At 40.9% G+C, this 21,427-nt stretch overlaps 1 protein-coding gene across 23 annotated transcripts in view; it reads right to left on the bottom strand.

Annotated features, from left to right (window-relative positions):
• Window positions 1-21,427, bottom strand: part of SYNE1 (spectrin repeat containing nuclear envelope protein 1) — a 457,069-nt gene that overhangs the window by 114,600 nt on the left and 321,042 nt on the right. For 21 of the 23 annotated variants that reach the window (XR_004352467.1, XR_004352466.1, XR_004352464.1 and 18 more), the window contains 11 exons: window positions 20,983-21,139; window positions 17,927-18,058; window positions 17,570-17,725; window positions 16,778-16,987; window positions 12,280-12,381; window positions 7,699-7,818; window positions 5,954-6,154; window positions 3,507-3,680; window positions 2,351-2,482; window positions 1,572-1,768; window positions 134-266 (listed from right to left, as the gene is read on the bottom strand). Coding sequence is in view for 17 of the 23 variants with exons in the window: in XM_032650736.1 (XP_032506627.1) it covers window positions 134-266; window positions 1,572-1,768; window positions 2,351-2,482; window positions 3,507-3,680; window positions 5,954-6,154; window positions 7,699-7,818; window positions 12,280-12,381; window positions 16,778-16,987; window positions 17,570-17,725; window positions 17,927-18,058; window positions 20,983-21,139 (1,714 nt within the window). In the remaining 6 variants the exon portion in view is untranslated. Of the gene's footprint in view, window positions 1-133; window positions 267-1,571; window positions 1,769-2,350; window positions 2,483-3,506; window positions 3,681-5,953; window positions 6,155-7,698; window positions 7,819-12,279; window positions 12,382-16,777; window positions 16,988-17,569; window positions 17,726-17,926; window positions 18,059-20,611; window positions 20,631-20,982; window positions 21,140-21,427 lie in introns of those variants that run through there. The other 2 variants (XM_032650740.1, XM_032650741.1) reach the window with 2 other exon arrangements.

Raw genomic sequence — 21,427 nt, 5'->3', positions numbered from 1 at the left:
GAGTGAACACTGACAAATTCTCTATAGCTTGATTTCCTAAGTACATCCATTGACAACTGACGCCCTTTTCACCTGTAAGTCAGGCCTGAAAGCAATAAAACTGAATCAAATGCTTTAGATTCTTGAGCTTTACCAGAAAAGCGTTCAGATGATCACGGACCATTTCCAGTTCTTGAGGAACTGTCACAGATTGTTGAGTCCAAAATTCTAGCCTGTCTTTTGCAGACTGTAACCAGTGGATGAGATCTGCAGATTCACTTTGATATCTGTAAGGACAGTAATAAGCCTATTAAGTAAACATCCAATTCTGACTTTGTGCTAACCCGTGTTAGTCACCAATGCTAATTTTAAAAGGAGACACAGGGCTTCCCTGATGGCGCAGTGGTTGAGAGTCCGCCTGCCGATGCAGGGGACACGGGTTCGTGCCCCGGTCCGGGAAGATCCCACATGCCGCGGAGCGGCTGGGCCCGTGAGCCATGGCCGCTGAGCCTGCGCATCCGGAGCCTGTGCTCCGCAACGGGAAAGGCCACAACAGTGAGAGGCCCGCGTACCGCAAAAAAAAAAAAAGGAGACACAACAGATTTGGGACAATAATGCCCTGGGTTGACACTCTCAAATTCCCTTCTCTTAATATTCATACCTTAAGCAAGTCAGTCTCTCTGAGTTTCAGCTTTCCCATCTCTAAGTTGCAAATAAAAATATCTTTCTCCTACTCCTTCACATTGAGGCTATTTAGAAAACAGTTCATGATTGGGCTTCCCAGGCGGCACAGTGGTTAAGAATCTGCTTGTCAATGCAGGGGACATGGATTCGAGCCCTAGTCCGGGAAGATCCCACGTGCTGCGGAGCAACTAAGCTTGTGTGCTACAACTACTGAGCCTGTGCTCTAGAGCCTGCGAGCCACAACTACTGAGCTCACGTGCCACAATTACTGAAGCCTGTGCACCCTAGAGCCCATGTTCTGCAACAAGGGAAGCCACCGCAGTGAGAAGCCTGCACACCACAACGAAGAGTAGTCCCTGCTCACCACAATTAGAGAAAGCCCGCGCACAGCAACAAAGACCCAATGCAGCCAAAAATAAATAAACAAAATAAAATAAATAAATAAATAAATTTTTTAGAAAAGAAAATTATTACATGATTGTTATTCAAAGTTCTTAGAAATAAAGGTGGCATAAAAATAAGGATTTTACTATGTAAAATCACCCCCCCCACCTCTCTTGAATACCTCCCATTGCCCTCAAGAAAACCTTTACCTTCTCAAAACAAACTTTCTCTTCTTTCTCTCCTTCTAAGATTTACTTGACCACCCATGTACAGTCAGTAGGCAGGGGAGACAACAGCTCAAAGGTAAGAGGTATTGCATAATGCCTGCCTCCCCGCCACATTTTTGAGTACATGTTTATACAATTATACAAGAATCCAACTGGAAGGTTTGTGCTTGTCTTTATTTTCCAAACTCTGTGATAAGTTCCTAGAGGGACCACATCTTCGTCAACTCAGGTACCCAACAGCCTTATAAATACCCTGCAACACTAATGTAAAAATCTGCAAAAGAGTCACTGTATTACCTGGTCCAGTGTTTCAATATTGTTTCCAATCTGTGAAGTTCCTTAGACACTTTGTTGGTGTCATTTAACCAGTGTTCTCCAAGTTGATTTAGCTGGCTTTCTAGATCTGAGCAGCTAACAGATATCAGAAGTCGTTTCCCATCATCTAGTACCTGATATAATTTGGGCTGGTATTCATTAAGGCTGGATTTCAAATGCTAAAATGATTGAAAATACTGGGTCAAAAGTTGAGATAATGCAATTTTTCTCCCCTAAAGATGATAAGTTCTCCATAATGTTCCCATTACCTTTTAGTCAAATTTCAACTATTGGCACCCAAGTTTCATTAGAAGCTTTGAGACTTTTCATCTATATCTAAGAATATAACTTTAGGTGCGCTTAAAACCGTCAAAGTATAATTATTTCAAGAATAGTGTGACGCCAACACAAAGTACAAAATAATGCTTGGTGGAGGCTAAGTTTTCAAAAAGAGCTCTCTCAAAAATAAGAAAAAAAAAAGGCTTTTTAGTGCTCTATTAAAAAACAACAAACTGTAATTATTTCAGGATAGTATGACTTCAGCATAACAAGCAGAAAACGCTTGGTGGAGGCTAAATTTTCAAAAGGGGCTTTCATTAAAAAAAAAGAAAGACCTTTCTGTGTTATATCACGAAACAAATACTGAAAGTACTTAATAAAATATGTGATTGCAAGTTTGTTTAGATGCTGTTAAAACCATGGGAGAGCTTCCAAAGGAACTGTGGCAACTTTTTACACCAAGTTGTCATTTAGACGCTGACCTGGTAGAGTGTTATCCGGTCGATAAGCCTGTCTTCGCTCTCCTCCACCAAACCCACAGTCGGGATGCTGGTCTCCACCACCTCCAGCTGCCTGCTAAGCTCCCGCTGGTTCTCATCCAGATGGGACCATGTCTAGAAACACAGCATCAGTCTGTGAGCTAAACATCCTCATTAAGGAAGAGTAGTCCTCTTCGTGTGCAAATATGCACCTGACAGTCTCTTTAAAGACATGTCGGAGATGCCTGCGTTGGGGGTTTGCTTTGGCAAGCGAAAGACAGCTTTGAAGCAAGTCATCAGATGGTGACCTCGAAAAGCACTGTGAACGGGCTTTCACTTCTGCAACTAACTAGCTGTATGACCGGGGCAAGTTACTACGCTTCTCTGACCTCCCTCATTTTCAACATTAAAAAAAAAATGGGGATAATAATATCTTGTCCATTGTGAGGATTATATAGAATAACGTATGCAGCACACCTGGAACACAGCAGGCAGCTGAAATTCACAGTCTCATCCTTTACCGCAGTGAAAGGGACGGGTGTGTTTACTTTCCAAGGTAAGTGAACTAAATACATTACATTTGCAAATTTAAAAAACCCACACAGACATTTAAGAAATATGAATATATAGTATAGACATTCTACTAAGGAGAAATACCAAATCACTTATTCTAAGATTATAATTTTTAGGGAATTCCCTGGTGGACCAGTGGCTAGGACTCTGTGCTTCCACTGCAGGGGGCACGGGTTCAATCCCTGGTCGGGGAACTAAGATCCCACAAGCTGCACAGCGTGGCCAAAAAAAAATAAAATTATGATTTTTATTCTATTTAAAATCGGAAAATCTTTTTTTAATCATGTGAAGTCTTTTTCAATAATGTATAGCAAAAGTCAGCAGTCTTTCAGTCCAACTATCGAGACCCCAAATACCGTCATGCCCAGTCTGAAACTGGTATTCATCTAGCTGAACTCACGGTAAGGCACAGCCTTTACCTAAATGTGGAGAGGAAACACCAGGGGCACAGGCAACACGTGATGCTGAGTCTGAGACACCTCCGAGGTCACAGGAGGCAAATCGCAGGAACGAAGGTGTCTTGCCCGAAGGGTCTGCTGTGCAGTAGGGAGTGTGCTGTAGGGGAGGGGCGGCATCAGGGGCTCACCTCGAGAATGTACTCCAACTCCACACCCCTCTTGTGAGCCCCTTTGAGCACAGCCGAAGCCTGCTCCATCAGGTCTGTGTGGAACTGAGTTTCCCGTAGGACCGCAAAGCTGATAACCTTCCTGAAGAGTGTTTCAGTCAAGATCATATGAGATTCCAGGCCCTGAAAGTACTCCTGCAATTTTTCAGATAGAAAGAGGTCAGCAACTCATTCATTTACTACCTTACAATAAATATTGCTTCAAACCTGGAAGCTGATGGAACTTGGCTAATATATGGGTGATAGTGGTCCTCCCCTGCTGGCCTCCACTTACCTAAGCACTCACCGCTTCCTACAGAGACGGGGGTGGGGTGGGGTGGGATGGGGGTCCAGCCTCCTAACTGGCCTCTCCTGGCCCCCACTCAAAGCACCTACATTGTGCTGTGCTGCAGATACTGTGTCCCCAACACAGAGCCCTTCAGAAGCGAGCTGCTGCTGAAACACTCGTCCGCCCTCTCCACTCCTCCTGGTACCATCTGGGTGGACACTTGCTTCCTCCACCACAGACACTGGCCTCCTTTGTCCCTGGGACACATGAGAGGCCGCTCCCCACCTTCAGCCTCTGCCTGCCCTCTACCTCCTGCAATGTCCTCACTTGACACATTCACAATTTTTCTTCCTCCAGGGCTGGGCTTGAGCTCTACTCTTTTGTACTTAATACTCATGGCCAAGCACAGCTGGACACACACCAATTGGCATTCATATTTTTAAATTTCCCTCAGAGCATACCTACACACAGCAGAACTGCAGGCCTTGCACAACCCTACAAATGTGTTTTAAAATATTACTTTCTATACATAAAAATCCCCAGAAGATGGGGAGAAGGTAATCCCATTTCCTGTTCCCAGCACCACGGATGAAACTTAAGGACCAGGAATCGTTAACATCAGCTAACACTGAGTGCCAGCTAACACTACGTGCCAGGTGCCCTATGAACACTTCGGCAACTAACTCGTTGAATCCTCCTGACAACCCCTTAAGATAGGTAGTTTTATTTCCCACTTTACAGACTCTGCGCTACTCAGTCTAATGCAACATGCCCAAGGTCACACAGAGCTCTCCCTCGGAAAATGGTCTGGGTCAGGAGAAGCTAGAACCATTATCTTCAACTGACAATTACTATATCATAGAATCTTAAAGCTGGAAGAGAACTTGGAAGTCATTTAGCCGAACATAGAAAGCCGATATTCCTATTACAGCCCCGTCTCCCCCTGACAGCCTTGGATGGACTTCTCATGGCCAGGAGGGGGTGTGTTCCATGGCAGCCTACTCCTTTTAGAGCTCTTCATCTACTGAGCTTTATTTCTCTGTTATTTATACTCATTGATCCCAGTTTCCCCTCTGGAATAACTCAGGATGATATCTTATTGCTATGGTCAAAGATTTGAGAAAAACCAGCTGTGAACTTTAAAGCAAAGTTTTCAAAGCCAAATGATAAGGCTTTAATAAATCACAAAGTTTTGGACAAAAACCTCTGGGAAAAGTAGCAACAAGTACAATTCTCCACGCCGCCCCCCACCCCCCCAAATCTACCTTTATAAGCCACCAAAGAGCTACGCAATGGTAGAATGAAAATCATCTGTAATCTTAGTGAATTTTTAGTTTCCTCATAAGAAATTTCCACTATCTGGGAGGTTGAGTCTCTGAACTGGCAAAACTGTTATTTTTGTAATATTACTAATAATGCAATTTGTGTGTGTGTGTGTGTGTGTGTGTATGCATTAAACAGGCATTCCTTCACTAAGGAGCAATGTCTAACCTGAACTTGGTTACGGTACACACTGATGGAACACTCTCAGGCTTCCCAAGTTTGGTTATATAGGAAAAGCACTTGCTGTCCCCAGGAAGAAACTCCTGAGGCCCACGGTAACCAGAGGCGCGTGTACTTAAGGACCAGAAGAGCAAAGTGATGCATGTAACAGACATAAAGCCAGTCCAGAGCTGAGTGGGCAGCTCTGCATTCCCAGAGCGGAGTGGGGAGTTCTCAGCCAGGACAAGGGAAAGCAGAGAGAACACCTAGGACGAGATGAACACATGGGCGTGAGGGATGCAAAGGAAAAGGGCAGAGTTAAGAATGAAGCTGGGCTCCTTTGAAGAGAGTCCCTGGGTTTCCTGTCCACTGCAGTTTACCAAGGAGAAAGCATGGCTGACAGTGATCATTAAAATTACTGGTATGGTTGGTATTCTTTGTTCACTTACAGAATTATAGGAATATATACTCTCTAATTTTTCTGTGCTATTGAGTGCCAGTGGGCTTGAATATACATTTGTTGACCATTTTAAAGAGTAACTTATATGAGTAGAAACTCATAAACGATTGATAATGTTAGGTTTTACTAAATATATGTCAGTGAGTGAGAATGTGCTTTCAAAACTACATTTTCTTTCTCTCTGTTTTTTTTTTTTACCTTATGTTTGTCAAGTAGTTGTTGGATGTCTTCTTTGGAAGACACGATAATTTTCTGGTCTCCTGCCATCTTCTCGCGTCCGGTCTCCAGCAGGTCAGCCAGATCTTGCAGGGCCCTTTCATACTGACCCTTCAGTGCAAGATTCTGGTTCAGACCGCCCCGCCGGGAGCCAGTGGTCATCATCAGCTCATCGTACATGTCCTAAGAAACAGACAGATACTAACACTCAATTCAAACCTACCTCTTCATGAGGTACGTTTAACACCTGTGCTCACAGGATGTCAATAGTTTCTGCGGGGTTAAAACGCTGAAAAATTGTTCTTGTGGCTGAGGGAAATGTCATAGAAAATGTAGTTTTAAGTTTTATCATGCTCTCAAGTTTTCTAATTTTAGAGTAACTGAATAGAGCATCCTCAACATTTGGTCTGCTAAGTAATAATCAGATTTGGGACTATTCCTTAAATAAAGAGCTACAGAAACAGAGGAGTTTAATGTGAGCAGAAAGCCTTTAAAACTTAAAAAGGCAATGTTTTTGCCAAATGTGGTGGGGTAAATAAATAACTATTTAAGCAGGAAAGACATTTTAGCGGACGATGATACACCAAATACAAAATTTATTTGAGCCATATGGACCTGATTAACGTATCATATTAAGGTTTAGCAGGCCAAAATGCCTCAATCTGGAAAAGTTCAACTTTAATGCCTATTTACAGCTATGACGCTTGACTCTTACACCTGACATTTAAGTACTGTCGGAAAACTGTCTAAAAAGGACAGAGTCGGGGCCATGGGCTCATCACATGATGAAATGTTAGATAATGGAATGAGATAGTTGAAATAAAAATGTTCTTTTTAAAATAAGAGGTATTTTATTTTCTTAAAAGTAAGAACTTGTGACCCTGTATTGGACTCATACTATTAATCCCTCAATGGTTCTGTAATAAGGCGTGTGCAGAGAAAACCTGACACACGCACATATTTTTTCTTAATATAAATTAACTGTGTTGACTTTCAGATGCTACACTTTGCTGGTTTACTATCCCAGTATCGTCCTACCAACCTGAGATCAGATTCTTGCCTAAGTGCCAGATTTAGAAAAACACTAATCCAAAGTGTTAATTCTCTACTCCTGAAAGATGCCAGAGAGTCTGTTTGGATTTCAGCTACCTTTAATTTTTTGCTGTTGTTCTGGAATTGAAACAATGTCTCTTTTCCATTCAAACATGTATGAAATATAAACTATAATTTTGAACTTGAGAAAATACACTTTCTAAAAGTATTAGCTTAAGGATTTTTTCCTTAAAATTTTTTTGGGTGTAGTACAATACAGGGTAGATAGCCTTTTTTAAACTTTTCTAGGTAGGATTGCCAGTTATTAAATTTTCTACAGTAGAAAATAATATGCCACAACTAAACTATGCTTAGCCATCGGAATAATAATAATGTCAGAAAAATCTTCAAAGCATGAGAATACAAGAAAAGAGTTAAAAAATTTGACACAAGGGTCCTCCAACAAATGCACACAGACTGCCCTGTAGTAAATCTCAAGATATGTCAATTTATTTTATTGTACTAAATATGATAAAAGTTTCAGAAAATGTTCTAAGAGTTACTTGGAAGAAAAATTGGGCCTAAATGACATGAATTTTATAGAGAAAGCCTGAAAAATTAGAGAAAAGAATTTTTTCTTGACTTCCAGTTAAGATGTACCATTGAAGCTGAATGCCATTGGAAGAAAACTGTACCTGGAGTTTGGAGAGTTCTTGCACCCAGGGCTGCTCAATCTGCAGCTTGTCACCACGCCTTTTCAACTCAGTGATTCCCGCATCCAATTCCTTTAGCCCATCTTCAGCCTGCTGTATTGCCTATATAAGATTTATGACATTTTATTCAAACCCCCATAAGCAATTTGCCATGCAAAGTATGATTATCGTGTCTCCTTATTTGTTCCTCTCTTCTCCACCTAAAACATTTTCCATGCAACATAAAAATGATGGTCCCCTATTAAACAGAAAAGTGAAGAAGGCCCTTTATTATACTACAAATCAGATATTTTAAAGGTAAGGAGGTTGGGGCTTCCCTGGTGGCGCAGTGGTTGAGAATCTGCCTGCTAATGCAGGGGACACGGGTTCGAGCCCTGGTCTGGGAGGATCCCACATGCCACGGAGCTACTAAGCCTGTGAGCCACGACTACTGAGCCTGCGCGTCTAGAGCCTGTGCTCCGCAACGGGAGAGGCTGCGATAAGTGAGAGGCCCAGCGCACCGCGATGAAGAGCGGCCCCCGCTTGCCACAACTAGAGAAAGCCCTCACACAGAAACGAAGACCCAACACAGCAAAAATAAATTAATCAATTAATAAACTCCTACCCCCAACATCTTAAAAAAAAATAAATTAAAAAAAAAAAGGTAAGGAGGTTGGAAGGGCTTAGCATGGAGGGTTGGGAGAACAATGGCTTCCTTGAACAAATAAGGGAAATGGTGAATAGCACCCTGAAGAAGCAGCATGATTTTAGGACGTCTTTAGAAAAAGGTATTTGCCTAAGATGTTCTAGGGGATTGTGTTCTGGTTTTCTGAAATGCAGTTTTGAGCATCTTTGAAGCGAGATGCAGCGAGGAAAGAGGAAACTATGTTACAGCACGGTCAGAGAGAGCTTACTCCATTGTGAAATGGGAGGGCAAGGAATCAAGTATGAATGTGACAGCTAGCGCTGAGCCTTGTCTTCCCAGGGTGAGGTCTACAGAAGCAGGGCAAGGCATCAACCTGGCCTTCAAGGAGCTTCCAGTCTGCTTAGGAAGCCTGAGGAAACAGAAGAAAAGGAAACAAGGCTGAATACAGTTATGTACTAAGCTTGCTGCAGCTCATCCCTGTTAGAGGACTTCGGAGCAGGGAGACACCAGCGAATCCTGGAGCAGTCGAGGAAGGCTTTTGGAAGAAAAGCAACTGCAGCTGCCCTTGAAGGATGAAAAGAATATGGACTCCAAATGACAGATGAAACACACGTGTTTTATTTTCTCTTTCCTGAGTCCCCACTACAACCACTGTCAATATTTTGTTTGCTTGTTTTCTGGGGTGTTTTTCCTTCATAAATCTACAAGGGTAAGGAAACAGAAAAGAGGGTAATACCAACAAAATTTTCCAGCTGAAAATCAGAAGGATACGTGGGAATTGACTTAGGAAATCTGAGAAAGCTGAATCCTAAGCTAGCAGGGTTTCTTTATCACCAAATTAAAGCGACAGGAATCTCTGGAACCCTGGGCAACATGGGGCGGGTGCTAAATAAGGAGGGTTGGTGGAAAGCTGCTTAGAGAGCACTTCGATTCCCAGGTCCCCTTCCGCATTCCACGCTGGCTCTTTCCTCCCTTGGCGAAAGACTGAAAGTTCATTTTCTCAAGAAGGTAAAACAGATGTCTCTGGACTGAGGGGCACCAGGCACAGTTGTGGGCTTGAGTCTTGACTGAAAACAAGGGGATAAAGTGACAACACCCACTGAATGCTGAATGTGGATCCCCTACGAGACTCCTCGAGTGCTGAAGCCTTGTTTCTACTCTCCACACAGAAGGCGGTGGGCGGGAGAATATGAAAAGACCAACAGAAAAGACCTAAAAAAATTGACACAAGGATTCTCCAATAGCCCACACAGATCATCCTTCAATAAATCTCAAAATTGTCAAGCCCCATCCATTCATGAAGTTCCCATTCAGTCTCTCATCCTAAATGTGAAGAGACAACAAAGCATTTCCATATAGCTGAGAAAAGCCTCTAACATGAAAGACAGAGACCAAAATAGGCAAACAAATTAAAAGCAACCTGGAGGGGAATAGATTATCCAGGAAAAACCAACAAATAAAAAAGTCCCTCCAAAACCCTTTCAACCCCCAAATCACTAATATACCAGAGAGATTATAAAAGACAATGCATCTATTTAAAAAAGAACAGGATACTACCCAAAAATGGATACTACCTCCCAGTCTCTGAGAAGATTAAATGCATGAGAGCAGATATGCAGAAGTCAACAGAAAAGTTTAGAGTTGAAACTGAGGAAGTTTCCAGAAAGCAGAGCAAAAAGACAAAGAGAGAAATGTCCCTTGATAAGAAAGGTAGGATTGGACCAGAACATCCAGCATCTGCCTAAAAGGAGTTTCAGAAAGGGAGACAGATAAAATAGAGGGATGAAAACTATTTAAATAACTCTTAGAAAATGTTCCAGAATAGAAAGATGAGAGCTGCCAGATCAAAAGAGCCCATTGAGCCCCCAGCCCAGTGGACGAAACAGACCATCCCCAAGGCATGTCACTGTGAAATTTCAGAACACTGAGACCTTCGGGAATTAGAACAATTTTCAATTCCTCAAGCCAACACTGGAAGCTAGAAAACAATGGAGCAAAAGCCTCCAAACTCTATAAAGAACTGACCAAGAATTCTATAAAGAGCCAGGCTATGAGTAGTATGTGAGCATATGACTGGAACATTTTCAGACATGCAAAACATTGAAAACTATATGTAGCACGCATCCTTTCTTAGTAAGGATGTGCACTAAGGAAACAAGGAAGCAATACAGTAAAGAGAAAGACCTGAAGCTCAGGAAAGACAAGACCCAGCAGAAGGGAGAAGTGAAAGAAATCCTCAGAACGGTAGTAAAGGGAGATTGAAGAAGACAGCTGTGCAACAGGCTTATGGGGCAACAGGTCTGTTCTGGGTCAGAATGACACGACTCAAAAGATGAATATATCCCCATGCTTCTGCTCCTGTTACCTCTTTAACCCAAGGAGGGTAGGGATGGGATTAGCACTTTTTGAGTTGCTTTCCATTTATTCAGCGAAATCAGGAGTAATTTATTTTTATCTCTGGAATTTACATTGGTTGTATCGGTCAATAGTCAGTAAAAGTGTTACTTGTGATCATACATATCCTAAATTTCACATTAGAAATTCAAGGCAAAGCACTCTTATGGCTGCTCAAACTCTGTTTGGGATTGGGTACATTATAAGCCAAAAATAAAAAGGGGTCCTTTCAAGTAGAAGTTATGACGCAGAAGAATGATTTTCAATTTGGGAAGAATGAGGGATCTCTGTTAAAAAACAGATGAAATTAGGATGCAGAAAGATACATATTCAAATATAATTTTGCAAACTGTTTTAGATGGTCAGAGAGGGAGAGAGATCTAGATATCTCATCCTATAGGGAAGTATTTGAGGTGGTGTGTATTTCAGGTGATTCCCTATGGCCTCTACCCACAGAACCATTAGAGGTCTACTCAAACTAGGGTATGCAATTCTATTAAAGCACACATTTTCATAATTACTTAGTTTATGAAATGGGATGTTCTGTGTAACATCCTTCCCATTGCCTCCCTCCTCCTGAGCTGTCATGTCAAGCACCAGATGCAGGAGTTGGCACTGACACTTATCCTCACCCCCAAACATCCCTAGTGACTTTCCACTGCCAGTGGTCTCCAAGGTACTCACCCAAAAGTACCCAAAAGTGTATAAGATGATCGATGAGAATGAAACACTATGTCTTTCCTTTATATACAACCACATGCATTTTTAATTTTCAGTTGTGTGTATGTTTTATAACACAGTACCTGCTTATAATTTATAAATAAGTAAATACACATGTATTTGTGGTGTGTGCTTATTGTTTTAACCAATGAAGTGCGCAAGCAATAAAGTTGACCACTCATTTGTAGAACAAAGTCCAAATTCTCTGACATTCAACAGGCTCTATGAGTTGCTTCAAATTTTCTCTTTGAACCCTACTTCTCCTCAATCACCTTTGTTCATAGTTCAGTTCAGCCAAACAGGATTACTTGCTTTTCTCCCGAAGTGCCCTGAATGGTCTAACATTTATGCCTTTGTTCTTGCTGTTCTCTTTACTAGAACACCTTTCTTCCCAGTCTCTGTGTGTCCAAACTTCTAAGTCCAGTTCGAATTTCCCTTTACAAAATTTTCCCTAATCCTACCACCGCTAAAGGTAATCTCCCAGCTTCTAAACATCCATAGTGCTTCATGTGTAATGCTACCAGGACGGTCTGACTCCCTGCCGAGTGTCATTGAGGTTCATGTCTAATCTCATTGTTAGGTGGCAAACACCTTCAGGTCAGCATCTGTCACTAACACCTTTTCCTCTCTCACATTTCCTGGTTACACACAGAAGTAAGTGACAGAGTCAATGTAATCTGTAAACCTGGTACTTAAAAACAAAATAGACGACAAACAAAAATGCTACAGTAAGCCATTAATATTCCAAAGAATATGTGGAATTTCATAGTAAATCAGATCTACTCATCGCACTTGCTCTTATAGAAAAAGGCAGCTGTAAATACCTCTATTTGCTCTGCCACAGGCTGTTCAAACACATTTGCCAGTTTCTGCAGAATGATGTACTTGTGGTCAGCCAGTGATGCAAACAGCACCTTCAGATCATTCTAAGGAGGAAAGCAACAGGAAGGCTTAACATGTGTAACAGGAAATTCAAAATGGTTGTAAATATAACACACATTCTTAGAAATAATATACAGGGGTAGGAATTTAATTGTTTCCAGAAGAAACAATATTATCTTATGGGAAAGTAAAAGGAATTGGTAACAATTTATACAAGTGCTAAAAAATTTACACAGTGCTGGAATTTGTTCTACAAAGCATTTCCAACACAACACAGATGGAGACGAAGTACACAAATAAAAAGCAATATTGGTCACCCAAATGTTCTTGTTATTTCTGTAATAAATGAGCACATTTAAACATTGCAGCAGAAATATTACACTAAGGACTTCTAGCTAGTAAAACAACCTGGAGGTGTTGTTGTGTTTGGGGGAAAAATATTATTCTTAAGAATAATTATGATCCTTTTTTTCCTCTCTCCTCTCCTTCTCTCTCTCCCTCACTTCCTTCTTTCTCTTATGTTCAAAGAATTTGCACAAGCTTATAAAAAGCCATCCAGAAGTTTAGAAGATAAAAAGTATTCACAATGACCCAAGACACATGAAAAGACAACACAAAAAGATCTTAGTTAAGCCTATTCATAAACGTTACTCATTTAAATGTCCAAATATACTTATATTGAGTTAACTTTGTACAGAAAGGAGATAACTCTCAGACTTTTGACACTCAATTCTAAAAGGAATAATGAACGAGAACAAAGCTTGAATTATAACATTTTTAATTTTTCTCCTGAAATATCAACCAGTAAGCTCTATCTCTTATCAGTTAGAAACCGCTGTGATGGGCTGGCTGCTCGTCAGAGGCTGAAGTCTGACTTATCACATTCTCTTCAGCGGGAGCTGATCGCACGGGTGTATGGTACCGAGATGCAAAAATTCCGACTGTCTCATGAGCAGAAGGATAATCACACCAAGAAGAAAAGAAGCCTTTAAGGGTATATGGCAGCATGATAACACAAAGTACGAGGCTGAAGCAAAAGAGTGGGCGTATGATGCACTTTAAAAAGAAAAGAAGAAATAGAACTGAACGTGAGATTTAGAGAAGAGCATACGGTCCTAAGAGGCAATAACTGCTACTAATCAAAACCCAAACCAATCTGCAAGCCTAGCTGCAGACTAGACGAGAAGTTATAAGAACAGCACTGGAAAAACGATGCCAGAAACAAGGGTTCTGCTTATGCCTTATGATAATGCTCGTGTCATCCGCTGTGCTCAGGGTCAGGCCACGTGGGCCATTAGAGCCATGACACCTTTATCTGTTTCTATGCCTAAGAAAAGAGGTTCCCGTTCATCTGAACAGATTCAAAAGAAGTCAAGTCCTTATTACCTACATGTATTTAGAAAAACATTAGTTCCGTTTATCTAAATGAGTAGATAAGTATAAAGGTGGGTTAGAAATGAAGAGGGTATATGTATTTCCTGTATATCATCTTTACATGTTTAATAGCACATTTTCTAGATTAATCATATTCTACTCCAGGTAACAGAGAACAGAGTTCACATTTCTAGAAGCTGCACTAATGACTAGAAGAGACTAGCCAAGAAGAAAGTAAAGCAGAGAATATGACTGATTTAAAAATTACTAAATAAAAGACTTTAAGAGGTGCTTATAACCATATGGATGTTGGTATTTTCTTAAGAATGAAAATCCAAAGGCTTTAACCATTTCTTAATACCACACTTGTGATACAGCAGGGTATTTAAGGTATCTATATACTACACACATAACAGATATCACAATTTTTTTCTTACAGTTACTGGAATTACTTGTAGGGCATAAAGAGGTGGGCTTCTAGCTGTTTGAGAAACAGGAAGTTTCAAGTTTTAAAATCATTTGTGTTGCCCTGCTCATTCAATAAGAAATTCTTTCATTATTTACTTTTTAAATAAAATATTCAACTATAAAAATGTCTAGGAAATTTATTTGGGTTTAAGTCTATGAATAAAAGTTTTAAAAATACAGAATAGGTGATAATTAACTTGTGTTCCACGTAGATAACATACTTCTACATAACATCTACCCATTTTCCAGATTGTTGGGTATAGGATAACGTTAGCGTCTGGCAAGAGCTAATACTCAAAAGTTAACTGGGGGCTTCCCTGGTGGCCCAGTGGTTGAGAGTCCGCCTGCCGATGCAGGGGACACGGGTTCGTGCCCCGGTCTGGGAAGATCCCACATGTCGCAGAGCGGCTGCGCCCGTGAGCCATGGCCGCTGAGCCTGCGCGTCCAGAGCCTGTGCTCCGCAACGGGAGAGGCCACAACAGTGAGAGGCCCGCGTACCACAAAAAAAAGTTAACTGGAAAATGAAGGCTACCATTCCAATAAGCGCTGAGCACTGAGAGTATACCAGGTGCTCAGTGCAAAGTAAGATAAAATGGTTTGTGACTTGACTTTTAATTATATTAACATTGGAACCCCTTCTCTCAATTAAATTGGAGCACAGACATTTTGAAATGTCAGTTTTTGTTTGTGAGCTGGCCACCAGCAAGTAGAAACTTGTTGGCAGAAGAAAAATAGAGAAGATGATTGAAAGAGAATTTCAAGATTACTTGTTCTTCTCGTGATCCTCTACCCAAAATAAGTTCCAGAGTATTATTCATGCTTAGTTCAGTTTTTACTCTGAGACTGGCTATGCTTACCAATAACAATTTAAAAGTACCAGAGACACTAGCATAGAGAACGCAATTTGAAAAAGGGAAACATGCCTCCTAGTGATACACCCATTTGCACTTTTAACCCACCTCATTCATGGCCAATTGACTAGAATGCTATTAAAACTCAGTGTGTTATTTTATGCAAGAGGAATTTTAGGGTAATGAAACAAGTTTCCATAAGCTGCACAACAGTTTAGCTGATTTTAGACATACTATGTACAGATGTACATGCAATCAGATCTTGCATTCAAGACCAAATACCCAAATAATCAACCCCAGGTTTTCTAACTGAAAGGAAAATGCTCTTTCCTCTCTGTGTACTACACAGCATAACAGATACAAATGCAAATATCCAATGCAGGTCATTCTTCTAAGCCACAGACTTGCGACTATTCACCTGAGTATTTTAATTCTACCCGATATCCTTGCCCAGCCAGTGGTACTGCTAACGACCCAGTCTTGCCCCTTGGTCCATGGCACTGCTCCCACCTGTCTTTTCTGTCAGCCAACGCCCCCCAGATGCTCACGTCAGAGTCCCTGGAGCTCCTCAGCAGTGCCCCTTTCTCTTGTTGCCCAGATCCAAACAGACGCTCCCCTATTGATTCTGCCTTCCAAATATATCTTGAATAAGTCTACTCTTCTCCAACTCCCCCGCCATCATCCTAACAGTATAAAATATACAAACATTCTTTGAGTCAAATCCTGGCTCCAGTTCTTGATGGTTAAATAAACTTGGAGAAATAATTTAACTTTTCCACTGGTTTTAGATCCTATATCTATTATCATAAATACTACTATTAATTGCAGGAACAGTAACAAAACTTGCTGAGCGCTTACTATGGTTCAGACACTGTTTAAAGTATTTTACACATTTTAACTCATTTTGTCCTCACAAAGCCCTAAAAGGTAGTTACTGTGGGCATGGTTTAATAGTTGAGGATACTTAGGTCAGAGAAGCAGCTAAGGTTATACAGCAGTAGGTGATAAAAATCATAATATTATTATTATGTCAATAATACATGTGAAGATTTCTTGTGAGTAGAGAAATGATACACAAATGTTTGTGATAATTTTAGTTTATAGTTTTAAGAATGTAAACTACTGGAAGGCAATGATAATTTGTCCCTCTAGATGAATATCTAGAAAATTCCACATTTCCTGGCCAGTGGTATGTTTATTTGACACTTTACAGTATTTTTTTGGAAATCAGAATTTTACATCAACCCCTTGGCCCTAATTACATGTATTACATGAATCTATTTTATAAATCTTCAGTGTTCACTACAAATAAAATTCAATTAGAATGTAAGTATTCCCAAAGGATGCTTTTTATTACTTCCTGCATATTTCTTTGGTCTTATGTTTTAAACTCCAGTTTTATCAACTGGAAATTATCATTATAATATGCCATATATATGAGCTTCACTGGTTGAATTTAAAGTTCTATTCAGCCCTAAGTTTGGTTGGCTGATTTTCTCAACCTTCCACTTCTAGGAGCATCAAACTTTGTTTTCTATTCCTTGAGTTCAACCCCCTTGTTTTTCTGTAATGTTCTTGCCCTTTGTATCTTTGAAAAAAAAGGTAGGTCTATACCTATATAAAAGGTAGGTCTATATCTATATACCTCGATAGGTATATAGGTAGGTCTATATCATACCTCGATAAGATTCTGTTTATTGTTGAAGGTAGCTGGAAGATGGTGAAACATCTCTTGATAATGTCTTACCTGGAAATTTAGTATTTGCTGAAGTCTTTCCTTCATCTGATGACATCGCTGATTTACTACTGAGTCTAGCAAAGATAACCTGCCCAAAAGACAACCCAAAGTGTCTTCAATAACATCTCGGTTATCACCATTCTCTGGAAAGGCTTGGGAAAACAAGTTCTTGTTCTTATCCATTTCTTCAGACATTTCCTTAATATCTTTGGCAAGAGTCTGGGGTTGACAAGAAAGTGCATTTCAATGTTTAGATCCATGAATATACATACAAATCGAGTCATTTCCTCATAGGAAGTCCACTATATCTCTCATACTGCTCAGTGATAATTACATCTAAGGCAAGTTGGACCACTTCATACACTTCTGTAAATATTAGGCAAGTTACTGTTATTTTCCTCAGAAACTTTACATCGTTTGCTAATACTAATATATAATATTTGGTGAAAAGATGAGTTTTCTAAAGTGCCATTTAGAAATTCATAATTCTTATTTTTAGTCTGTGTTTCATATGGGGAAGCTCTGCAATATACAACAGGGTTCCTACGGAGTCCTCAGCTTTTTCCACCTCCCACATACACAAGACAAAGAATAAAAATACAAAACATAAATATCTTTGACAGTTTTTTATATTTAGGCAATTCTTTTCTGCATTATGCTGCTTGGAAATATACCTCATTTGTCCCTTATTAGAACTGTTTTATGCTTGACCTTCTTTATACGTAACATTAATTATCCAATGTCAGCATTTCAAGTGCCGTGTAATGTCATACACCCACAGACACGGGCTGCCAAACTTACCTCTTGGTTAAAGAGGCAAGTTTCCGCCTCTGCTGGTAAAAGTGCTGTGGCAGCAAATAAACGATCCTCCACGTCATCCAGCCAAGTAGAGGTAGCTGAGACCCCATCGTATAACTTCTGTTCCAAGTCAGTGTTCTGCCTCTTTGTCCCTCCACCCTGAGAAAAAAAGGAAGGAACAAAGGATTAATTACAGCATTTTGAGGAATCAAAGAAAAATACCAGGATGAGATGCTGGGGTCCAGTGGCTCTGCCTTTCCGGGGCTAATCACTAGCGCTGGGTCTCAACAGCTCACGCCCAGGGGTGGAGCAACCCCCCGGGGTCCCAGATCCACAAGCAGACCAAGCGCACCACCCTACCTGGGCTGAAACCTCCTCGAAGGCCTGGTTCAATCCATCCAGCAAAGACGTCACCGCGGATTTATCCTGGGGCTGTCCGTCCCCTTTGTACAGTGGCACGCCAGACAGGAGCCGATTTGGCCTGCTGTAAAGCTGTAGGCAGACAGGAGAGCTTAGTTAGGACCAGTTGCACTCTATCCAGGTGTTCTCATTTAGAAATGAACACTGAAGCGGATGCTGGAAAAACTGTGTTTATGGAAACCTCTGCTGGAGAAAAACCACCTTACAACACACTATGTCCACTAAACATGATGACCAGATTCAGCAATGGCAATGTTTCCCTGATGGACCGAGAAAAAAAGAAAGAGAGAAAAGAAAATAGTGGGAAAAAAATGCCTGAATTCTTATCATAGCCTTCCTCTCAACTTAATCTTGGTTTTAGCACAACCCATGATGAAATAATTCAGCCGAAATACCAGAACTAGGCTGATCCCTTTGCTTTCATGATTCCTTTACTTCCCCCCTAAACTCTTTTAGGCAAACACAATGTCTCCCCAGTAAGGACTATGATATGGCCTAGCACTCAAATGTTTTAATGATGTTTCTGCTCAAACTCAGTGTCCTGTAATTTTTTAGAACACCTCATCTTGTCCTTACTTTTCAGGCTGATTAACTCATTATCCTCTAAACATGCCAGGCTCATTCCCCACTGTGGCTGGATGCTCACCACCCAGCATCTCTTTATAATCCACTGCCTTAAATTCCACACCTCTTCTACTTTCCACTTTCCACTTTTTTTTTTTTTTTACTTTTGTTTCCTTTTTAATTCCCGCTAATGGAGCCTCCCCAGCTGCTTAATTTTTCAGAAATGTCTCAAGTATTTCCTTAGTTGGGTTACAGGCTCCTAGGAGCAGAAGCCATAGCGCATCCTGAGGCCAGGTGTTCTGCAGAGATGCTAAATACAGTGGAAGTGAACAAAGAAACACTGCTCTGAAAGACTGATGCCTTTTGACCTAATGAACTTGAGGCAAAAAAAAAAAAAAAAAAAATAAGTGCCTGTTTTTACACTAGAGATTAGTTAAGTATATCATCCAAGTGTACAAAACTGTCAGTAAGGTAACATGAAAAATGAGGGACTTTGGAGTTAAACAGACCTGCATCTCCATCCCAGTTCGGCCTCTTCTTAGTCACAAGAACCTGAGAAATTATCTAATCTCTCCAAGCCTTAGCTGACTGATCTACGAAGAGAGGTAATGTCAACCTCACCACAGCATTGTTATGTTAACACCTAGAACACAAAATATGTTCCTAATAGATCATTCCCTTTCTTTCTGGAAACTCATAGTCGGACTACTTCTTCCTGTACTTTTCTCTCACCTCTTCTCACCAAAGAGAAGAAAGTGCTGACAGGGCACTGAGAGAAAAAGCAGCTCTCCCAGATGAGAGCAGGTATGGTGGAGACGTCCAGGTCAACAATGCTGGATGGGTGACTCACGCAAGTGTTTAAGCTGAATGGACAAGAGGCAGAATCAGGGGTCGGGCATTTCACGAATGAAGAATATTAAGTAAGCATGGAATGTGACTAGAAATATCCCAGATTTACCTGGCTTAGGGGAGTCAGAAAAGGCTGCAGTCCACCATTTAGGACTGTAAGTACCACTTATAGACAAAGGAATGGGGAAATCCTATAACATGAATAGTGCTGTTCTGAAGTCCAGGAGATCTACATCGACAATCAAGAACTCAAGCCATGAGTCTGAGGAATGTTTGATCAGGGGTGTGAAGAAGGATTCATTCAAACACAGGTAGGAGGTCCATGCAAAAGGTATAAGGGCCCTGTGTGCCAGGGTGGAGTATGATTTCGAGACAACTGCCTCTGGAAAGGGAGGGCTTTCTATTCTCCGGGGCCAGAGCTGGTGGTGTTCCTGTGGACAGAGGCAAAGAAGGCCCTGGCCAGGGAGTGAGAAGGTGTGAATGCCACAAGAGGCTGTAAACGGAGACAGAGGTGAATGGCTCTGTATGACTCATGCACAGCTCTCAGCAGATGGGGCACCTTTAGACATCCCCCTTTCAGGTGATCCTGGCAAGGTGTACCTGCCCTACAGTGCCTGCTTTATCAGCTCCTGCCTTTCCCTCCTCTGTAATTATTGATACCCTTTCTCTTCTGGGGTCAGCCTCTCCCAGCTCCTAAGCTAGTCCGGAGCAGAGCAGTGAAAACAGCAGCTTCCCCAGATCCACAGTGAAGGTCTTAGAACTTACTCTGATGATACCTCTGTGGTGGGACAGCCAGAGCAGGGCTGACCCAGGACCTGGGCTAGGCTTCCATCTCCAGCACCCTGCTGGGCCACAGCTGTGGTGAGCATCACAGGCTTCCCTGACTAGCTCTTAAGGGGTGAATCCCTCTGACTCTCTGTTGTTCTCAGGCTTCTGCTTAGGGTGAACTCATAGCTATTATCTATCTGGAACCTTCTATTGCTATATTTAATTCCACTGGGTTTGGCTTGCTTGTTGGAACCAAGTCCAACATCACGAGTACCCAACCATCTTGGGAACCAGCCTACAGATGGGCCAGTGACCACTGTAACTGATCCCTGAATTCCCCTCCCTTTAGCTCCACTGAGGTCCCAGTGTGTTTCCCGGTAAGATCTTCTGAAATGATTAAATACTGGAAGTAGCAAAAGACAATAAGATAACTTGATAACTTACTGACAAATTTGTAGCTTTTTTTTTTTTTTTTGGTCTGGATGTGTATATCCTTAATTTGCATCCTTAATTTTCAAAGTTGTGGGAAAAAAGGGTGGGTCCATTTGAAATTTAACGGTTTACGCTAACGAGTCATCCGATATTAATCTTCTCTGAGGAAAACAGTATCTAGAAGTCAAATAAACTTCCACATATCATTATAAAGGGATATGTGAAACAGGCTTGTTAAGAAGAGTGTAGGATGAGTAATTTTTTTATGTCTTATTTTGGAATTGATAATGAAATATAGGTTGTTGCACAGTTATATTCAGTCCCATAGCATAAGCTGTACATCTTTTATATCAGTTAATATGTAAAAGCAAAATGTTCGATACCACTTGCTCTGGTTCGTGTTGTAGAACATTCTGAAGCAGTTTCTGCTTGGTGCTAAATTCCTGATGGAGGCTTTCCCATTTCATTCTCATCTGGTCTTCAGCAGGTGATTTCTGCCCTTCCATCCCCAACTCCTGGGATAACACATCAGGTTTTTCGCTATTAGAAGAATAAATAATCTAAGTTTACAAGGTGTGTAAAAAGGCAATAAGTTCTAGGTAATTTATTATGTGTACTAGATCTGGCTTCTAAAATTGGAACCAGATTATTTCAGTCATTAGCTTATACTTTAAAAATATAAATTAAAATAAAAAACTTGAGACTAATAGTAAAGCAAGTATATTCTTACTCATATAATTGAACCATGAGCACAATAATTTTTAAAAATACACTGAAAATAGCTCAGCATTAAAGATAAAAATAATCGTAACTTTTAGAACCAGAAAG

This window comes from Phocoena sinus, chromosome 12 (assembly GCF_008692025.1).
Source record: "Phocoena sinus isolate mPhoSin1 chromosome 12, mPhoSin1.pri, whole genome shotgun sequence".
Lineage (NCBI taxonomy): Eukaryota > Metazoa > Chordata > Mammalia > Artiodactyla > Phocoenidae > Phocoena > Phocoena sinus.
The sequence above is the reverse complement of the archived record's forward strand: the minus strand, read 5'-3'. Positions and strand labels throughout refer to the sequence as shown.